Here is a 20,677-nt window from a genome sequence, read left to right as displayed (position 1 = left end):
AACAATCTATGTACTGGGAGAAAACATTTGCAAATTATGTGACTGACAAGGGCTTAGTTTCCAAAATATACAAACACCTCATATAATGCACAACCCAACAACAAAACACAACCCAATTGAAAAATGGGCAGAAGACCTAAATAGACATTTCTCCAAAGAAGACATACATATGGCAAATAGGCAGATGAAAAGATGCTCGACATCACTAATTGTTAGAGAAATGCAAATCAAAATTATTAATACAATGAGATACCATCTCACACCAGTCAGAATGGCCAACATTAAAAAGTCTACAAATGTGTATAGAAATAGAAAAAACCTCAAACAGTCAAAGCAATCTTAAGAAAGAAGATTGGAACTAGAGGAATCAACCTGCCTAACTTCAGTCTGTACTACAAAGCCACAGTCATCAAGACAGTATGGTACTGGCACAAAAACAGAAACATAGATCAATGGAACAAAATAGAAAGCCCAGAGATAAATCTATGCACCTATGGACACCTTATCTTTGACAAAGGAGGCAAGAATACACAATGGAGAAAAGATAATCTCTTTAAACAAGTGGTGCTGGGAAAACTGATCAACCACTTGTAAAAGAATGAAATGAGAACACTTTCTAATACCATACACAAAAATAAACTCAAAATGGATTAAAGATCTAAATGTAAGACCAGAAACTATAAAACTCCTAGAGGAAAACATAGGCAAAACACTCTGATGTAAATCACAGCAGGATCCTCTATGACCCACCTCCCAGAGTAATGGAAATAAAAGCAAAAATAAACAAATGGGACCTAATTAAACTTAAAAGCTTTTGTACAATGAAGGAAACTATAAGCAAGGTGAAAAGACAGCCTTCAGAATGGGAAAAAATAATAGCAAATGAAGCAACTGACAAAGAATTAATCTCAAAAATATACAAGCAACTCCTGCAGCTCAATTCCAGGAAAATAAGCGATCCAATAAAAAAATGGGTCAAGTAACTAAACAGACAATTCTCCAAAATAGACATACAGATGGCTAACAAACACATGAAAAGATGCTCAACATCATTCATTATTAGAGACATGCAAATCAAAACCACAATGAGGTACCATCTCACACTGGTCAGAATGGCTGCTATCCAAAAGTCTACAAGCAATAAATGCTGGAGAGGATGTGGAGAAAAGGGAACCCTCTTACTCTGTTGGTGGAAATGCAAACTAGTACAGGCACTATGGAGAACAGCGTGGAGATTCCTTAAAAATCTGGAAATAGAACTGCCATATGACCCAGAAATCCCACCACTGGGCATACACACCAAGGAAACCAGAATAGAAAGAGACATGTGTACCCCAGTGTTCATCGCAGCACTGTTTACAATAGCAAGGATGTGGAAGCAACCTAGATGCCCATCAGCAGATGAATGGATAAGAAAGCTGTGGTGCATATACATAATGAAATATTACTCAGCTATTAAAAAGAATGAATTTGAATCCGTTCTAATGAGGTGGATGAAACTGGAGCCTATTATACAGAGTGAAGTAAGTCAGAAAGAAAAACACCAATACAGTATATTAATGCATAGATATGGAATTTAGAAAGATGGTTAACGATGACCCTATATGCGAGACAGCAAAAGAGACGCAGATGTAAAGAACAGACTTTTGGACTCTGTGGGAGAAGGCAAGGGTGGGATGATTTGAGAGAATAGTATTGAAACATGTATATTATCATAAGTGAAATAGATCACCATTCCAGGTTCAATGCATGAGACAGGGTGCTCAGGGCTGGTGCACTGGGAGGACCCTGAGGGATGGGATGGGGAGGGAGGTGGGAGGAAGAGTCAGGATGGGGAACACATGTACATCCATGGCTGATTCATGTGAATGTATGGCAAAAACCACCACAATATTGTAAAGTAATTGGCCTCCAATTAAAAAAAAAAAGTCTACAAATGACAAATGCTGGAGACGGTGTGGAGAAAAGATAACCTTCCTACACTGTTGGTGGGACCAGAAGTTGGTGCAGCTACTGTGGAGAACAGTACGAAGATTTCTCGGGAAATTAAAAATAGAATTGCCATATGATCCAGCAATCCCACTCCTGGACATATTTCCAGATAAAACTATAAGTCAAAAAGATACATGCACCCATATGTTCACAACAGCACGCTTTAGAACAGCAAAGCCATGGAAGCAATCTAAATGTCCATCAACAGATGAATGTATAAAGAAGATGCAGTACATATATACAATGGAATACTACTCAGCCATTAAAACACAAAGTAACGCCATGTGCAGCAAACTGAATGCAACTAAAGATTAAACATTAACAATTAAACATTAAGTGAAGTTAAAAAGAGAAAAACCATATGATATCACTTACATGTGGAATCTAAAATATGACATAAATGAACCTATCTTTAAAAAAGAAACAGAATCACGAACATAGAGAACAGACTGGTAGTTGCTAAGTACGAGAGACAGACTGGGAGGTTGGGATTAGCAGACGTAAGCTTTTATATAGAGAATGGATAAACAACAAGGTCTTACTGGATAGTACAGAGACCTATATTCAATATCCTATGATAAGCCATAAAATATTTTAAAATGTATGTATTTATAACTGAATCACTTTGCTATACAGCAGAAATTAACATGGCATTGTAAATCAACTATACTTCAATAAAAATATTGATAAAAAAAGAACATTGTCAGGTCTGATTCCATAATTCCAATTACTCTTAACTTCAGGATTAATTTCTTTCTTTTATCAATGTACATTTATTGAGCACATTCCATGTATGAGGTGTACTGTTAGGCACTGTGAAAATAAAACGTGAATTGGTCTCTCATCCAACCCACAAAGTAGTAGTTAATAAAAGAGAAAGACGTGTGTGTGTTTCGGGTATGAAGTGATAAAATGCTGCATGAAGAGTTTGAGAAGGAGAAGGACTGGAGACCCATCAATGGTAGGAAGGTGTACTTTGAGAGAGGCACGCTGGTGAGGGTGTGGCAGGGAAGCCTTGCAGTGATGTGAGACTGTTGGAATGGACTGAAGGGGAAGGCTATTTCAAACTGAGTTGCCAGAAAGAGTGGAAGCACCAGAGTGGAAAGCTGACGGCGGTGGGTGACCGACTGACTGACGAGAATATGGAGCTGCTCTTTATCCCAGCTTCCCCCACAGAGCAAGCTGGTGCCTGTTGGCTTCATTAGACGGTATGCTGACATGACTGACACCCATTTCTAGAAGGGTTGTTCGGGTCCAGGGAAAACCTGCTCTCTGGAAAGATCATCTTTCATCACCATTTGAAGCGTGACATAGAACGGATGTCTTTAGTAAAGGGGAGGCCTCACTGGTGTCTCACACTGTACATTTTTTTATTGTAAACCTAAGAGGACTGACAAAGTTTCCATCTTTATTTTCTGAACTGCACACCGAGTCATCAAATGTGGCCGACGAAGAACACTCTTGATGTCGTATTATTCTTTTACCTGGATAAGGCAAAAATTCTTTATTTAACACATTGCTGAGCTAGGCACTAAGTGTTGATTTACTGAAAATATTTGCAAGAATAGATTAAAATTGAAAACAGAGGATCACCCCTCACATGCTCTTATGTCATGTCGTATATAAGCATACATTATAAACATGAGGTAGCATTTTGTTCAATTTCTTTTTTAAATACTTCAAAAGCCAATCATATTGGCTTTACTTTAAAAATAAAGAAAGAAACCAAAAAAGAAAATCACTTTTCAGCTACATGAAGAAAACTTATAGGGCCAGTCCAGGTAAAGAAGTACCAAGAAATAGATTTGTCAGTAAAATTAGGATGCACATTTTAAAGTTAAGAAGGGAGAAAGGAATTTAATTAAATCTAACATCCTTGTAAAATTTAGAATGCATGTCCAGAACAGGAAGGATTAACTTGCATGTCCGGGGACTTCTCAGACCTTCACTTACTTATGGCTTGGCTTGTCACTATCTTCTAAGCAAACCTAAAACAGAGAAGGTGATACTGTGATACTGAGTAAGTTCCACCAGGTCCAAAGCTACAGGCAAGCTGATTGTTCACGTCCCTCCCCAGCCCCTCCTACTTCCCTCTTTCCACTCCATGCCCTTCTCTGGAGTTTTTATGGGCAGCCTCAGATCTATATTTACCCACTATATTTAGTGAGTTTGATTATGCACAGCCTAAATTCAGATCCGAGATGACGATCCAGATTTTTGTTCACTGAAAGAACTTTTTTTTTGAAAATAGGTTTATAGCAAAGACTAAGCACTGACTTATTTCTCTCTTTTCTTGCTTTTCAATAGGCTCGTTTTGCCTCAGGCCTTTGCCCTTCCTGTTCTCTTCTAGAAAGTTCTGTGTGCTCACCTGCCCAAGCCACTTCCTTCCTGATATTTACCTGGCCACTCTCCTGCTACCTCTTTGGAGAGGCCTTGAAGATCACCCCACATAAATGACACACACCCCCAGTCCCTGGCCTTGCCACTGTCCAATAGGTCACCCTATCCATCTGTTTTCTGCGGTCTCTTTTTCATTCTTCTAAGTTTTTGTATAATTGAAATATTTTTATAGATACAGTAAAGTTCACCCTTTTTAGTGTCCAGTTCTGTAAGTTTTGACAAACATATAGACACACTGCCACAACCACAGTCAAGATTTAGAAAAATTCCATCACCCTGCACAACATTCCTATGCCCCGTTTATAGTGAACACTCTCCCAGTCGCAGTTCTCATCTGTTTCCTGCATCTATAGGGTTTCCTTTGTCAGAATGTCACAGAAATGGTGTCACAGAGTACTTAACCCTTTGAGTCCGGCTTTTTCACTTAGCATAAAGTATTTGAGTCTTAACTGTATTATTACATCTGTCAGCACTTCGATCCTTTTGATTGCTGAAAATGACTCCATTGTATGGATGTTATTCACTCTCCATTTGAAAAACATTCCATTTGTTTCGAATTTTTTGTGATTATAAGTAAAGATACAGTAAACATTCAAATACAGTTCTCATTTCACTGGTGTAAATATCCAGAGGTGGGATTGCTGGGTGATATTGTAAGTGAATGTTTAACCACAGAAAAAACTACAACTGTTTTTCAAAGTGGCTGTACCGTTTTGTATTCTGACCAGCAATGAGTGAGGGTTCCAGCACCCCTACATCTTCCTCAGCACTTGGTATTTTATTTCAGCCGTTCTAAGAGCTGCATAGCAGAATGTCACTGCGGTTACAGTTTGCATTTTCCCTAACGACTAATTATGCTGAACATCTTTTCATGTACATATTTGATATTATATCTCTTTTCCCTTTGGAATTACTTTTTAGAGCTGGTGTGAGATATGGAAGGAAGTTTGTGTTTCTAGCACCTAACGTGTAACACTGCCTTTACAACTAGCAGTAGGCAAGCCTTTGTGCTCCAGGTATGACAGGACACAGACAAAGGAAATAGTAACTAATAATAACTGAGACAGAGCCATCCAGGTGCCCTCAAAGTGGTAGCTGCACATGGCTCTTTAGGTGACGTGCGAGGGGCACCTCGGTCAGCCTCAGGCCTGGAAGACTTCTCAGAAGAGAGCAAGCTTGATCAAGGTCTCAGAGTTCAATAGGAAACCTTGGGTCCCAGCTCTTCTTAGTGGGGCTTGGCAACCCCGTACCACAGAGCTCTCTCGCCTGGAGCTCTTCAGCTGTTTCTGGATTTGGGGTGCCCATGGTGGTGGGATTACAGATTAACACTCTAATGGCAACCTCTACTTCTCCTTCACGCCACTTACGGCAGTTATGATGACATCATTAATTATGCAGTTAAGTATTTAGCACCCACTTCTCTCCCACTACAAGAGCTTCCTGGGGCCCAGGGCTGCACCTGCCCTGATCACTTCCACAACCCAGCACTGTGAGTGGCCCAGCCAGGTCCTGGGACAGACAGAGTGGGACCCAAAGGACGAAGGACTAGTCTCACAGTTCCTGGAAAAATCGACTAGGTTACTGGAGAGCTTTCCCTCCCTGGTGGGGTAGTTTTGTACCTTTGCTCACTTTTAGTACCAGCTGTTAGCTCTTTATTTTCAAATTACTACAATAATTAATAGTCAAAATAAAGGTGCCCTCCCCCACCCCCCGCTCCATCCAAGGGAAAACAAACTTTCACATTTTGTATAATGGTGGATGCTCATGCCTTAAGCAATCAATCTGTTGATCCTGGGATGTTTCAGCATGTCACTGGTGGTCAGATGGTATCGGGGATTTGCCAAAACAAAAAAAGAAATCTTTTGTCAGAAAGGTCTATTGTGCCCTAAAAATGGGTAGAACAAAAAGCAAATGGAGAGAAAGTTATTTTGAAGCTAAATTACCTATCAATCCTCCAGGTAATGCCATTCATTTTAATTCTCCTCCGTATTCACATGCAACACACACACACCCTTGGGCTGCTTCTCGTTGATGCAATAGCAAATCGGAGCTGAATGTGGGGGAGCAGAAGAAGGAGATGATCACTTTGGAACATTTAACCGAGCAACTACTACGTACCAACTACTCATCCAAGAGTCTCATTTAGCCCACACCTCCACTGAGGATACGGAGGCCTACACATCAGGAAATGGACGGTAAAGAAATAGAATCAAGATCTGAAATTTCCAGGGGAGTCACATTTTTAAGCACAACACTGGCTTAATTAAATACATGCTAAACATCACTCATTATCAGAGAAATGCAAATCAAAACCACAGTGAGGTACCATTATACGCCAGTCAGGATGGCTGCTACCCAAAAGTCTACAAGCAATAAATGCTGGAGAGGGTGTGGAGAAAAGGGAACCCTCTTACACTGTTGGTGGGAATGCAAACTAGTACAGCCGCTATGGAGAACAGTGTGGAGATTCCTTAAAAATCTGGAAATAGAACTGCCATATGACCCAGCAATCCCACTTCTGGGCATACACACCGAGGAAACCAGATCTGAAAGAGACATGTGCACCCCAATGTTCATCGCAGCACTGTTTATAATAGCCAGGACATGGAAGCAACCTAGATGCCCATCAGCAGATGAATGGATAAAAAAGCTGTGGTACATATACACCATGGACTATTACTCAGCCATTAAAAAGAATTCATTTGAATCAGTTCTAATGAGCTGGATGAAACTGGAGCCCATTATACAGAGTGAAGTAAGCCAGAAAGATAAAGACCAATACAGTATACTAACGCATATATATGGAATTTTAAAAGATGGTAACGATAACCCAATATGCAAAACAGAAAAAGAGACATAGATGTACAGAACAGACTTTTGGACTCTGTGGGAGAAGGCGAGAGTGGGATGATCTGAGAGAATAGCACTGAAACAAGTATACTATCAAGGGTGAAACAGATCACCAGCCCAGGTTGGATGCATGAGACAAGTGCTCAGGGCTGGTGCACTGGGAAGACCCAGAGGGAGGTGGGAGGGGGGATCGGGATGGGAAACACATGTAAATCCATGGCTGATTCATGTCAATGTATGGCAAAAACCACTACAATATTGTAAAGTAATTAGCCTCCAACTAATAAAAATAAATGAAAAAAATAAAAATAAATAAATAAATAAATAGATGAGTCAGACTTGCTGCTGAGTTGGGGGAAGGGGAACAGGAAGGGCACCGCCCCTGGCCCCACTGTCTGCCTGTCTGACAGGGTTCTGGCCATCTTCAGCATCACCAGACCTCTGACAAACTCTCACTTTGACCTTGTGGCCACTGTGTTTATGTCATCATACAAAGCAGGGGCTGGTCAGGGCTCAGGTCTTCTCCGTATGGTTTTCTGGTTCAGATTTTGTTCTTGTGTGATGAAGTGGAAGTGGGACTCAGGGTTACCAGTTGACATGGTTCTTGCATTCAAAACGCAGGTTTTTCTAAAACCCTACAAAAATTCTTTTTCTTTTCCAAAAACTCAAATGATTATGTTTGGAATGAACTACAAGTCAGCATCTATTTACTCGCAGAGAGAACCGGTGAGCAGAGAACAGGAAGAAAAGAAAGTGGCATTTATTGAGCACCAATTATGTGAATTACTAAGCATCTGGACATGTCATAGAAATCTTTGCAATTGTCCAGTGAAGTATGTTGTTTATCCCATTTTACAGATGAGAAAACTGAGGCCTAGGAACATTCAGTAGTACTAGTAAGTAGTCAATCTGTTCTCTCTTGAGGCTAAAACCTATGCCCTTTGCTTTACATGGCAGGACTGTACAAGGGGATGGGAGTGAGGATTTCTCCCTTCTCATGGAATTAGAGATAGACCCCTATCCCTAATTGGCAATTGGTTTCAAAAAGTCACATCACATGTGACAGCCTGCTCACAATGTACACAGTTACAGCCTCGCCTGTTTTATTTCCTTTCCTGCTTCAAGGTCAACATCTCATTTTCCCAGTATTGCCAAAGAGTTCTTGTTTTGGTTTCCTGAGTTTCCTCTTCTCTTCAAGCTTTTCAATATTATACAGACATGATGCTCTGAATTAAAGCCTTGGAAAGACATTAAAATATGGGGGGAAGTCACTTTCTAGCCAGTAGCTTTATTTGTGTACTTGACTTCATGTGTGGATTTTTAATTCATTCATATTGAATAGATACAAAGATGGGGAGTTTTTCCAGAAGCATTTGTTGTATCCAACTCATTGTGGCAAGTTCTTCATTTCAGACAAAATCTGCATAGTTTAAAGAGAGTTATGCCCTGACTTACATGATCTCAAAAAACATTCCAAAAATGTACCTTAAATGGACTCATGTTTTAGGTGTTTTGGAATCACTGCTACATAAAATCATCCCACAGTGAATGAAGGTCAAAAGAGATTAAACTCTACATTTTGCAGATGAGAAAACCAATGCCAGAAGGAAAGTGACTTTGCCTGAGGTCACACAGCTCATTATAGCTCAGCTAGAAGGAGAATTCACTTTGTAGGACTCTCCTGCACTCTGTTTTGAGATCAGATTGCTATATATTGAATTCTGCTTAATGGAACATAAAACACTCAACTACATATCAAAATCCAAGTCTCCTTAGAGAGGGAAGAATAGATGTGTTTTCTCCTCTTACGGACGACAGATTATTCTAAAGCTCTTTACCTTGTCATATGGTCAGTTGAGATTTACGCCTATATACATAGGTGTGAAATGGATGAGGAATTTCTTACCTAAAGAAAGGATTCTTTAAACTGAGGGTGTTCCCAGACCTGAAGCCCATCTGGTGTACCAGCGCCATGATCTGAATGTCATAGCTCTGTCTGCAAGGCAGGAAGAAAATACACATCATCTCACAAGGCTGGTGTCAGCCAGTCACATACATTTAGGGCATCTTCTACACATACCTACTTCATGAAGGTTTTAAGAGTGTGTGTTGGACATCTTATACGTGTCTGCATCTGTTTAAACTTCCCTGGTGTCTCAGACGGTAAAGAACATGCCTGCAACGCAGGAGTCCCGGGTTTAACCCTGGGGTTGGTTAAGATCCCCTTGAAAAGGGAATGGCTACCAACTCCAGTATTTTTGCCTGGAGAATTCCATGGACAGAGGCGCCTGGTGGGCTACAGTCCATGGGGCTGCAAAGAGTCAGATACGACTGAGTGACTAACACTTTTCATTTTCAATCTTAGTAGAGGCAAACTGAAGGCTCATTTGCTTGCAAATTGTTTGTTACAAAAGTTTGACAGCTATAATTTCTTGGTTTAAATATTACAAATGTAATGGTGTTTCTGGTTGGTTAAATTTATTTAAAAAAAAAAAAAGCTTTACCAATATCAATGGCAGAAATGGCTTTACGTAACAGAGACTTTATGTGTCACCACTGACGTACCAAAACAATCCTAATCATGTAAGAATTGTCTAAGCTAGTATCTCAAACTGACAAAAAGCAGCTAACAAACATGACTGATTTAATTTAAGACACCCCAGATGAAGGCTCAAGTAATTACAAGAAGTGGCTAATAATACCAAGTAGTATGCTATACCCTTGATGACTAATCTGAAAGGGCTGTGATTTGGGAATTTTTATTATTCATTCTTAAGAATATATGTATTTCTTTTGGTTATAAAAGTGTCACATACTCACTGTAGAAAAATAAGAAAACATTTAAATAAAATAAAATAATCTGCAATATCATTAGACAGATTCTTTCAACTAACACTGTAGAATATTTCCTTTCTGTGTATTTTTCACTCTATATATTTATAAATGTAAATTTTTAGTAAAATGATGCCTAAGTATTCCTTCATCTCTCTTTATTTAATGTTAGCATTTATTCTATAATTCTTAACAATGAATTTTTCAATAGCGTAATGTGGGTATAGCACAATTTAGCAATTCTTCATTATTAAATATTTATGCCTTTATAATAACATATTATTACTTATGGTAACAAATATCTGGTTTTATGACAGAAATTCTTCTGTAAAAGACATTCTTATAATACATCTTTATGTGCTATCAAGGATTATAGTTTTTGGAATAAATTCTTAGAGGCAGACTCACCAGGCTAAAGCATATAAGGCATATTTAAGGTTCCCAACACCTGCTGCTAAAATGTCTTCCAGAAAGTACACCAAATTACTTCCTCACCTACAAAGTATAAAAGTGCTAATTTCATTATACCTTTCCCGACCTTTAATATTTAAATGTTTGGGATTAGAATATTATTATTTGAATTTGAATTTCCTTGATAACTAGGCTTCCTTTTTAAATTCCAGAAATTAGCAAGGGACATAATTCCCTCCCTTCCCTATTATTACCAACAGAGGCCTGGGTAGGTTTAAATACAATGTCAAATTCTGTGAAACCAGCAACTCAAGGTCTAGCTTTAATTGAGGACAAACAAGAGGAAGACATATTCCAAATGGTTCCAAATTGGGCAAGAAATACATCAAGGATGTATACTGTCACCCTGCTTATTTAAATTATATTCAGAGTACATCATGCAAAATGCCTGGATGAGTACAAGCTGGAATCAAGATTGCTGGGAGAAATATCAATAACCTTAGATACACAGATGACACCACCCTTATAGCAAAAAGTGAAGAAGTAAAGAGCCTCTAGATGAAAGTGAAAGAGAAGAGTGAAAAGTTGGCTTAAAACTCAACATTAAAAAAACCAAGATCATGGCATCCAGTCCCATCACTTCATGGCAAATAGATGGGGAAACAATGGAAACAGTGACAGACTTTATTTTCTTGGGCTCCAAAATCACTGCAGATGGTGACTGCAGCCATGAACTTAAAAGATGCTTGCTCCCTGGAAGCAAAGCTATGACCAACCCAGACAGCATATTAAAAAGCAGAGACGTTACTTTGCTGACAAAGGTCTGTCTTCCTAGTAGTCATGAATAGATGTGAGAGTTGAACCATAAAGAAAGTTGAGTGCTGAAGAATTGATGCTTTTGAACTGTGGTGTTGGAGAAGACTCTTAAGAGTCTCTTGGCCTGTAAGGAGATCAAACCAGTCAATCCTAAACGGAATCAGTCCTGAATATTCATTGGAAGGACTGATGCTAAACTGAAACTCTAATACTTTGACCACCTGATGCGAAGAACTGACTCATTGGAAAAGACCCTGATGCTGGGCAAGATTGAAGGCAGGAGTAGAAGGGGATGACAGAGGATGGGACAGTTGGATGGAATCACTGACTCGATGGACATGAGTTTGAGCAAGCTCTGGAAGTTGGTGATGGACAGGGAAGCCTGGCGTACTGCAGTCCATGGGGTTGCAAAGAGTCAGACATGACTGAGCAACTGAACTGAACTGATAGCTAGAGATTAAAAAAAAAAATTAGTAATGTCCTTTGAGGGCTTCAAGGGGGCTCAGTAGTAAAGAACCAACCTCCTGGCTACAGTCCATGAAATGGTAAGACAGTCAGATACAACTTAGCGACTCAATAACAATAACAATGTCCTTCCCTATTTCAACTCCTGTAACTGACTTGGAATTCTCTTTTTTTGTTTTAAAATGTTTCTTCCTGACATTCACATCCTGCAGTTCACTTCATTTGTGATACTTGAGGGTAGATTTGAAGAGAACCAGACATTGAGGCAGTGAGCTCTTTAGGAGCAAGGTTTATAAAGCAATCAATAATGGATAATTTTCCAATACTGCGTCTACAGGATCCTAAATAACTATTCACTGTTTTGAATCAGTTATTTGCCAATGTACATTAAAAGAAAATGCAACCTAAGTAATTGCCAGAGTTACTCATTTAAAATCTTATGTGGCCAGGGAATTCCCTGGTTGTGAATTGGAAGGTTGTGCCTTCCAATGCAGCAGAGGACATCAGTCAGATTCCTTGTCAGGGAGCTAGATCTCACATGCCTTGTGGCCAAAAAATAAATGAATAAAAAACACCCAAAACATAAAACAGAAGTAATATTGGAACAAATTCACTAAAGACTTTAAAAATGGTCTATACCAAGAAATACCTTAAAAAAATTTTTTTTAACTAAAAAAGAAAAAAATCTTATAGGGCCAGAGCAGAGCAGATGACTAAGTGGCAACATACTTTAGTTCAAGAACTGAATACAAAACCATTGCTTTATATACTAAGATCTCTTTTGTAATATTCAAGAAGATTTTGGAAACCTGGGACTAACACAAGCAGTCATGTTCTTACTGAAGAAATAATTCATGATCATTCATCTTAGAGAAAACAGGAAATGCAGTAGTGGGATGGGTTCAGTGGTGACCATTAAGGAAGAATGGGATGGAGAACAGAAGAGGTAGGAAGCCTGGGGACAAAATGGTCCAAGTCACCAAGGATTTACTGAGAGATAAAGGAAGGAATGAGAACCTCAGCACATGCGAACTCTAGACCAGTGTTCTTCAAAGGGGTTGAAACGTGCCCCAGAAAGGATGTGGGATGGTACCTCATGGTGTGGAAGAAAATACTGACCCGTTATTTTCAATTTTTTCAGTTATTTGTTTTAGTGGATTGAACAGTGTCCTACCGACATGTCTACTCAAGTCCTAAAGCCTGGTATCTGTGCCTATGATTGCATCTGGATAGAAGATCTTTGCACATGTGATGAAGTTTATATGAAGTCATATTGGATCAAGTGAAAGTGAAAGTCGCTCAGTCGTGTCTGACTCTTTGTGACCCCAAAGACTATACAGTTCATGGAATTCTCCAGCCCAGAATACTAGAATGGGTAGCCTTTCCCTTCTCCAGGGGATCTTCCCAACCCAGGGAACGAAGCCAGGTCTCGCACACTGCAGGCAGATTCTTTATCAGCTGAGCCACAGGGGAAGCCCATACTAGATTAAGGTGAGCCCCAAATCCAATGACCAGTGTCCTTATAAGAAGACAGGACACATAGAGACAGACCCAGGAATGAACACCAACTGAAGAGTGTGGCAGAGACTGGAGTTATGCAGCTACAAGGAAGACCAAGGATTTTCAGGCACCATCAGAAGCTGAAAGACCTGTTTCTTCCTTGGAAACGTGGTCCTGCTGATGCCCAGATTTCACACTTCTAGCCTCTGGAATTGTTAGAGAATACATTTTTGTTGTTTTAAGCATCTGGTTGGTAGTAATTTGTTACAGCAGCCCTAGGAGATGAGTGCAGTTTATCAAATATATATTGAACACAAGTGGATTGAGTAGGTAAATGCTGGATTCTAATCACCAGCTTAGAGTTAAGACATCTGTTAGTTCACCTAAGTTCCTCAGGCTTGGCTAAGGAGGGTTGGTTTAGCAAGACTGTGATTACATCTTAAACCATGTGCTACAATGATACTGAGTAAATACCAGCCATGAGACTGCTAGACAGCATCACAGACTCAATGGTTGTAAATTTGAGCAAACTCGGGGAGATGGTGGAAGACAGAGGAGCCTGGTGTGCTACAGTCCAGGGGTTGGGCACGAACAATCGCAGAGTTGAACACAACTTAGCAATTGAACAACGGCAACAACAACCAGCCATGTGATGGACACATGGGTCAGAGTTTGAATAATCTGAGTAAGGGTGTAGAATGTGGAAATGTCACTTAAAGCTGCCCATCACATATCATTATTTCACTGTACCTAACCATGCACAACAGTTTCCCCTTGTAATTCCTTCTGCTGCAGCTGTCCAAATACATAGCGAGTGAGAGGATTTGTCTTAGCTGGAGTCCAAGGTGGAGAAGCTTAATGCTAAGCACTTGAAGCTTCCAAAGCATTAATTCTCTGGTCAGCATGTCTTCCAGTTTTATAAACCAAAAAGCTCATTCAACTCTCTGGAAACCACCTTCTCTGGCAGCATACCTGGGCAGTGCAGACCTCTGCCTGAGATCCAAAAATTTTAAACTATGTTTTAAAACATTATGGCACAGGATAAGCAGCTGAGCTGGATCCAACAGTAAGCCATATTTATTTTTTCAGTTCATGTTTTTAGTTTTATTTTTGTATGTCTTAGAAAATGCATACTATATGAATTTCTGTATGTGAATATACACAGACATGTCTATGCACGTGTGTATATATAGTATATATACATATATTCATCCATATAGACCTATCTATATATCTATGTGGAGCATTTTGTTTTGTATTTTCTATTATTACTGTAGTACATCCACACAATTAAGAGAGAAATATTAATCTACGTGGAACACACATAAATAAAGTGATTTTACTCAAACGTGCACATATCCAATAACATTGGAGACCATATCTGTGAACTTCAGGGATATAAATTTCGTAAAGTTCATAAAAAAGCAATGTTCTCTTCTACTGTCCAGAGCAATAAGACGAAAGACAGCTCAAGAATGATAGGAGGCTGTCAGAAATAAAATGCTACAGTACAATCAGAAATGTTGCTGGCAGCGAAGGAAAGGGCAGGTATTGTCACACCGGCGTGGTCGCACAGGGAGCTCTCCCAGGAGGTCAGAGTTTAAAAGAATATTTGACGATAAAGGAGCGGAGATCCTCCCTGAGGCAGAACAAAAAGGTAGCCCCTTTCTGAAAAAATAGTGTGAAAACCTTGACATTAAGGAAGCGCCAAGCTTTGTAGAAAATAACCAAGGAAAACAATTTTAAGAAACCCCCCCCCCCAAAAAAAAATCTGATTAGATATAGTAAGAGTAGGAAAGTAAATAGGGGAAGAGGAAATAGAACTGAGGTTTACTGTGGACCCACTGTGTGCTAATTGTTATAGTGTGTTCTCCCTTAGTATCTGCAAAAGCCTAGTGGGACAATTATCATAAAGTCTACTGTATAAATGATGAGGTGAGGAAACTGGGGTGCTAGAGAGAATGATTAAATTGCCTGAGATCACTCAGGTACAAACTAGTATGTAGAAAAGCCTAGAAAGAACCAGGACACATCCAGACTCCAAAACCTAGTCTCTTCCACTACACAAGGGTACTGGTCTAATAAGAGGAAGAACTTCCTCCCTTTCTTCCTCCTACAAAGCACTGCATGCCTATGACATCTCAGCATCTTCTTTCAGTTGTGCCGGACTACGTTTTTAATAAGTGAGGAATCAGCTATGACTCTGTGATTCAGGGAGTCATTCCAAACCACTGTTGAATCTCTGGAATGTATTAGGTGAGGACAGACACCACTGAATAAAACTCAGGCCCTCTTTTTCGGAAGTTCACATACAGGCAAATAACAGCAATATAACAATGCTGTCATAATAAAGCTGTGAAGGGCTGTAGGAGCCCTGGGCGTCAGGAGGCAGTGGAGACGGTTTGCTTTCTTCTTGGCTATTAGGGGAGTGAAGGAGGGGAGGGCTGAAAAATATAACTGATAAGGATGAAACCCAAGACACGTTAGAAAAAAGGAGTGGAGGAATAAGATGACTTAAATTCAGTCACCTAATTTTACCCTAGGGTACCTTAAAATATTTGAAAAGAAATGGATGTTATTCTGGTTTGCACAAAGCAGAAAAGGTAAAGTCCCAAACTCCAGGCAGATGCCGGTTACTGCTCCTTAGCACTAAAGAACCAGTCATTAAACAGGTGGTATATGAGGGTTTAGGCAGAAAGTGGTCACTTCAAGGAAGAACAAGGCATGAAGTATCTCCCACTTTTTCTCCTAGAAAGCTTTGGGATGCTATCCCAAGGCAAGGAGAATAGAGGGACGCTGCAAACCACAGAGCACATTTTCTGTAAAATTGGTAGAAAGATGTATCTGCCATTTCCAACTTAGGTGTAAGGGCTGCCGAAGCAACTGAGATTAGTTGAAAGCCACATGGGAAGAAGTACAGATGTGCAAAAAGGGGCAAGACAGCCCAGGGCCAGTACGCCTCAGAACGTACTCACACCACTACACCACCTGAAGATAAGGAACACTTTCTGACATGCAAAAGTTTTATCCCTTGTACCCTGATGTGCAGGAATTGGAGTAAGTAAGGCTGCTGCTGCTGCTAAGTCGCTTCAGTCGTGTCCGACTCTGTGCGACCCCACAGATGGCAGCCCACCAGGCTCCTCCGTCCCTGGGATTCTCCAGGCAAGAACACTGGAGTGGGTTGCCATTTCCTTCTCCAGGGGATCCTCCTGACCCAGGGATCGAACCCGGGTCTCCCACATTGCAGGCAGATGCTTTACCCTCTGAGCCACCAGGGAAGCACCCAGGTAAGGCACAAATACAGCAAATATTTTGTTACAATTTTTCAAAACTGCAATGAAGCTCTTACCTCTATGAAGGAAGTAATGATGCTTATGAAGGAAGACCATGATGTAGAAATACAATAACTCAAGGAAGAGGGAGAGAAAGATCTCAGTGTACCGATATGGAAATTATTTGAGATGCATTGTTAAGTGAGAATATGAAGATGTAGAAAACAGGTATAGAATGTTACTGTTTACATATAAAAGCAGAGGAAAAATATCCCTACAAATACAGTGTTTTCTAACTGTATATCCAAAATGAAACTCTTAAGAGATATACAAGGAACAGTTAACAGTGTCTACACAATGGAGGAGAGGAAGGAATGAATGGGGTGTGATACTGGGATGAACACTTTTCACTGTCAGCCTTTTTTTACATTTTTATTGTCAACAGCATGACTATATTATTAAAAATTGAATATCCCCTTAAGGAGATAGACAGTTATGATAACTGGAGATATAACACAGTTTTATAAAGAACAGTAATGAAAGCGAAAACGTTAGTCACTGAGTCGGGTCTGACTCTTTGCAGCCCTATGGACTGCAGCCCTCCAGGCTCCTCTGTCCATGGGATTCTGTGGGCAAGAATACTGGAGTGGGTTGACATTTCCTTCCCCAGGGGGATCTTCCCGATCCACAGATTGAACCTGGGGCTCCTCACTGCAGGTGGTCTCCTGCACTGCAAGCAGATTCTTTACTGAATGAGCCACCAGGGAAACTCTAAAATAACAATAATAGCTAGCCGGATTAGTTTCATTTCTCAAGGCAGTGTTATTCCCCTGGGCTATGAGGGTGAAACCAGAGGTTAAACTCAAGTGCATCACATTCAATAAAGGCTGGTCCATACTTCCTCTGGCCTGGACGGAGGAATGTAGGCAGGATATGACGATAGGTGGAGGGTTTTGAGCTACTTCCACGTCAGATCCAAAGGGTGCAGACAGGGTTCTGCACATTTTGAAGGAACATTTACACTCTGGGCCTCTTTCTGCTGAATAACTTTTAAATAAATATTTGCCTATTAAATTTGCAAATGATTAAAAAATGATAGGCATCCCTAAGGTGCTACACTAAAAAATGTTTAAAAGTAAGTAAAAGAATCCACTGGCTTTAGTAAGGATCTACAGACAGCGCGATGAATGCATGAGTGGAATAAACAGCACGATAAATGCATGAAGTGGAATAAACACAAAAACTTGAACTGAAGCTGACAAACATCAGCTGTGTACTAGGAGAAAAGACGTAAACGTAGATTGTATAAAAATAGGCTTTTTGCTTTGAATTATCTAAACACTCAAGTAAAGTGGCCCTCAGCCTACCGTTTGATTATATTATTATAAGTATGGTACTCAAGACAACAGTGGTCACTATTGCTTTGTACTCAGCATGTATCAGAAGATGTATGCTGTCCTGTTCTTTTAAAGGGGACACTGAAAACCTGGCTATTTCCAGAGAGGACTTAAAATTTTAAACTAGTTCAAAATCACTCTTAAAGTGGGGAGGAGCTGAGCATGTTAACCTGAGGACAGGGAGACTAGGAGAATATTTTCTAAGACTCTCCTAATACTTGAACAACTGCCACCTGGAGATTGGAACAGATCTATTTCTTTTGAATTCAGAAGCACAACTAAGATTAATGAGTTGAATATACAGGAAGTAGATAAAGGATCAATATCAACAATGATTTTTTAATAATTAAGAGATGTCTAAAGTAGAAGAAAGTAGTGAATAGCTCATGACTATATGAAAAGTTACTTAACTTTATTAGTGATTAAGGGCTTCCCTGGTGGCTCAGATCGTAAAGAATCTGCCCGCAATGCAGGAGACCCAGGTTCGATCCCTGCGTCAGAAGATCCCCTGGAGAAGGAAATGGCAACCCACTCCAGTATTCTTGCCTGGAGAATTCCATGAACAGAGAAGTCTGGTGTGCTACAGTCCATGGAGTCTCAAAGAGTTGGACACAACTGAGCTACTAACACTATTAGTGACTAAATAACTATAAATCAACTATAACCAGATGCAACTTTAAACACTTATTTTAGAGTCTATTAGATTTGAAAAAGCATAGAGACTGGTAACATCCAGTCTTAGGAAAAATATGGACAAAAGAGCCTGCTTATCAATGGCTGTTATGAGTGGAAATTGGTATTGCCACTGAGAAAGTTAGGATCTAGCAGACTCTAACATGTACGTACCCTCTGATCCAGCATTTCTATTTTTAGGCATCTCACTTAGAAATATTTACATCACTGTGCAAGCTCTATGTTCAAGTGCACTTAGTGCAAAATATTTTGCAATGGCAAAAAAAAAAAAATAATTGGAAGCAATCTAAATGTCAGTGGATCAGGGATTTTTTAAAAGACATGATTGTATATCCATGTCCTTGACTGTCATTCACTCATGAAAAGAACAAAGTATATCTATCTGTACAGATTCAGGACTTACTACTAAGCAAAAACCTTAGTTGTAGACTGTTAGTATAACCTTTGTATAAAACAATAGCAATTCCACAGTGATGTTATTTGTTGGTTCAGGCATAGAAAATCACCTGAAAGGATATGGACCAAGCAAGCATATCTGAGGAATGGGGTGAGGGGTGGGTGTGTGGATTGACCCTAGACACTTTTGAAGTTTTCAATTTATATGTGAGCATGTTTAGGTTTCGTAATGAAATAAAGACTTTAACTATGGAAAAGCTGACTGGTAAGATGGTGCGCTCTCTGTCACTGGAATGTTTAAGCACAGGCCCAAGGAAGCGGGATACAAGGGAAGGTAGGGAGGGACGAAAGTTGGGTGAAATGACCTATGAATACCCTTAATATCCTGAGATATAATATTCAAGTGTCCTTGAACCACACTCCTCTAGGCCCTTCTCTGCTAACTCACACAGGAGAAGCTCCCACAAGATGAAAGAAAACAGAGCATTCTAAAAATGAGCCAAGTCGAAGTAATCACTGCTGAGACCTCGTGCGTCCATCACCAGAGGAGAGCACTATCCTGCCGGTCACACCGCATGTGCCCCTGCAGTACTCTCTCCCTGTGGTACAGATGGACTTCCCGGCACTAAATTTGGGGATGTTTGGCCAGACAGATGCAAGGAAAGCTAGGAAGCTGCCATGGGCTTTAGAGCACTTGAGAGCTCAAGCTTTGGCCAGTGTCCCCACAAGCTGATGGATTTCCTTCCTGGCTGCGCGCGCGGTCAGGGGTGGACCACTGCCTTTGATTTACCCTAAACTCCCTTTCCTGGCTGTGCTCAGGGCAAGCTGATGTGTGCCCTGCAGGCTTTGACGCCGGGGGCACCTTTGCAAGCTCAGCCATGCCTTGGTAAAGCCTGTTGGCCACTTCAGTCCTGGGGTCTCAGGGGCCCACCAGCTTCCCACAGGCCCAGTAACCAGAGACAGGATCGAGTCCACACTCTCGTGCTTATTGCTTATTGGCGACAAACAGCACTCTCCCTGAGAGGGTCTCTCCTTCCTTGTCCAAAAGAGGAGTCTGAAGAAGACACCACGCCTGATACCAGTGAGTCAGAGGCTCAGTGGGGGCTGTTGACAGCCAAACCCTTACCCTGTGGGGCAAGGAAAGAGTTAAAAGCCAATTAGGCACCAGGTCCAGAACTGGGGACTAGTAGTTCATGGTTTATTGACTCATGGAACACTTTTAAAATAAGGATAGCTCAATTTATTGAGCAGTTACTATCTGCTGAGTATTGTCCCAGGACCATTAGGTATATTAGCCCATTAAATCTATACAGCAACCTTATGGAGTTAGGCCAGGCTTCAAATCCAGGGACTTGGTCACTCTATAAATCTATATGGCTGTATCAAAGTTCACTAGAAGCCCAATAATAACAAAGTTTGGGGAACTGATTTCTTGGAAAAGCCTGGCAGGGCGGAAAGTCTGGAGTGTGGCCTTTTACTGTCTGATGCCAACCTGTTCAGGGGTCCTGATGGGCTTCTGGAAGCAAGAAAACCTATTAGGGCAGATGGCGTCTACCATCTTTCCAGCCCCAATGTATGTGTCTGTAAGTGTCTGTGTGTCTGTTTGTGTGCCTATATGTGTGTGTGTATCTGTATGTGTCTGTGTGTGTCAGT

General features: G+C 40.4%; 1 protein-coding gene across 9 annotated transcripts in view; it reads right to left on the bottom strand.

Annotated features, from left to right (window-relative positions):
• The window catches only part of LOC122685961 (histone-arginine methyltransferase CARM1-like), a 266,015-nt gene that overhangs the window by 12,085 nt on the left and 233,253 nt on the right, over positions 1 to 20,677 (bottom strand). For 2 of the 9 annotated variants that reach the window (XR_006338584.1, XR_006338582.1), the window contains one exon: positions 3,485 to 3,980. Coding sequence is in view for 1 of the 9 variants with exons in the window: in XM_043891011.1 (XP_043746946.1) it covers positions 6,361 to 6,442; positions 9,149 to 9,238; positions 20,014 to 20,151 (310 nt within the window). In the remaining 8 variants the exon portion in view is untranslated. The other 7 variants (XM_043891011.1, XR_006338580.1, XR_006338583.1 and 4 more) reach the window with 7 other exon arrangements.

Source organism: Cervus elaphus, chromosome 29 (genome assembly GCF_910594005.1).
Source record: "Cervus elaphus chromosome 29, mCerEla1.1, whole genome shotgun sequence".
In the NCBI taxonomy this organism is placed as follows: Eukaryota; Metazoa; Chordata; class Mammalia; order Artiodactyla; family Cervidae; genus Cervus; species Cervus elaphus.
The sequence above is the reverse complement of the archived record's forward strand: the minus strand, read 5'-3'. Positions and strand labels throughout refer to the sequence as shown.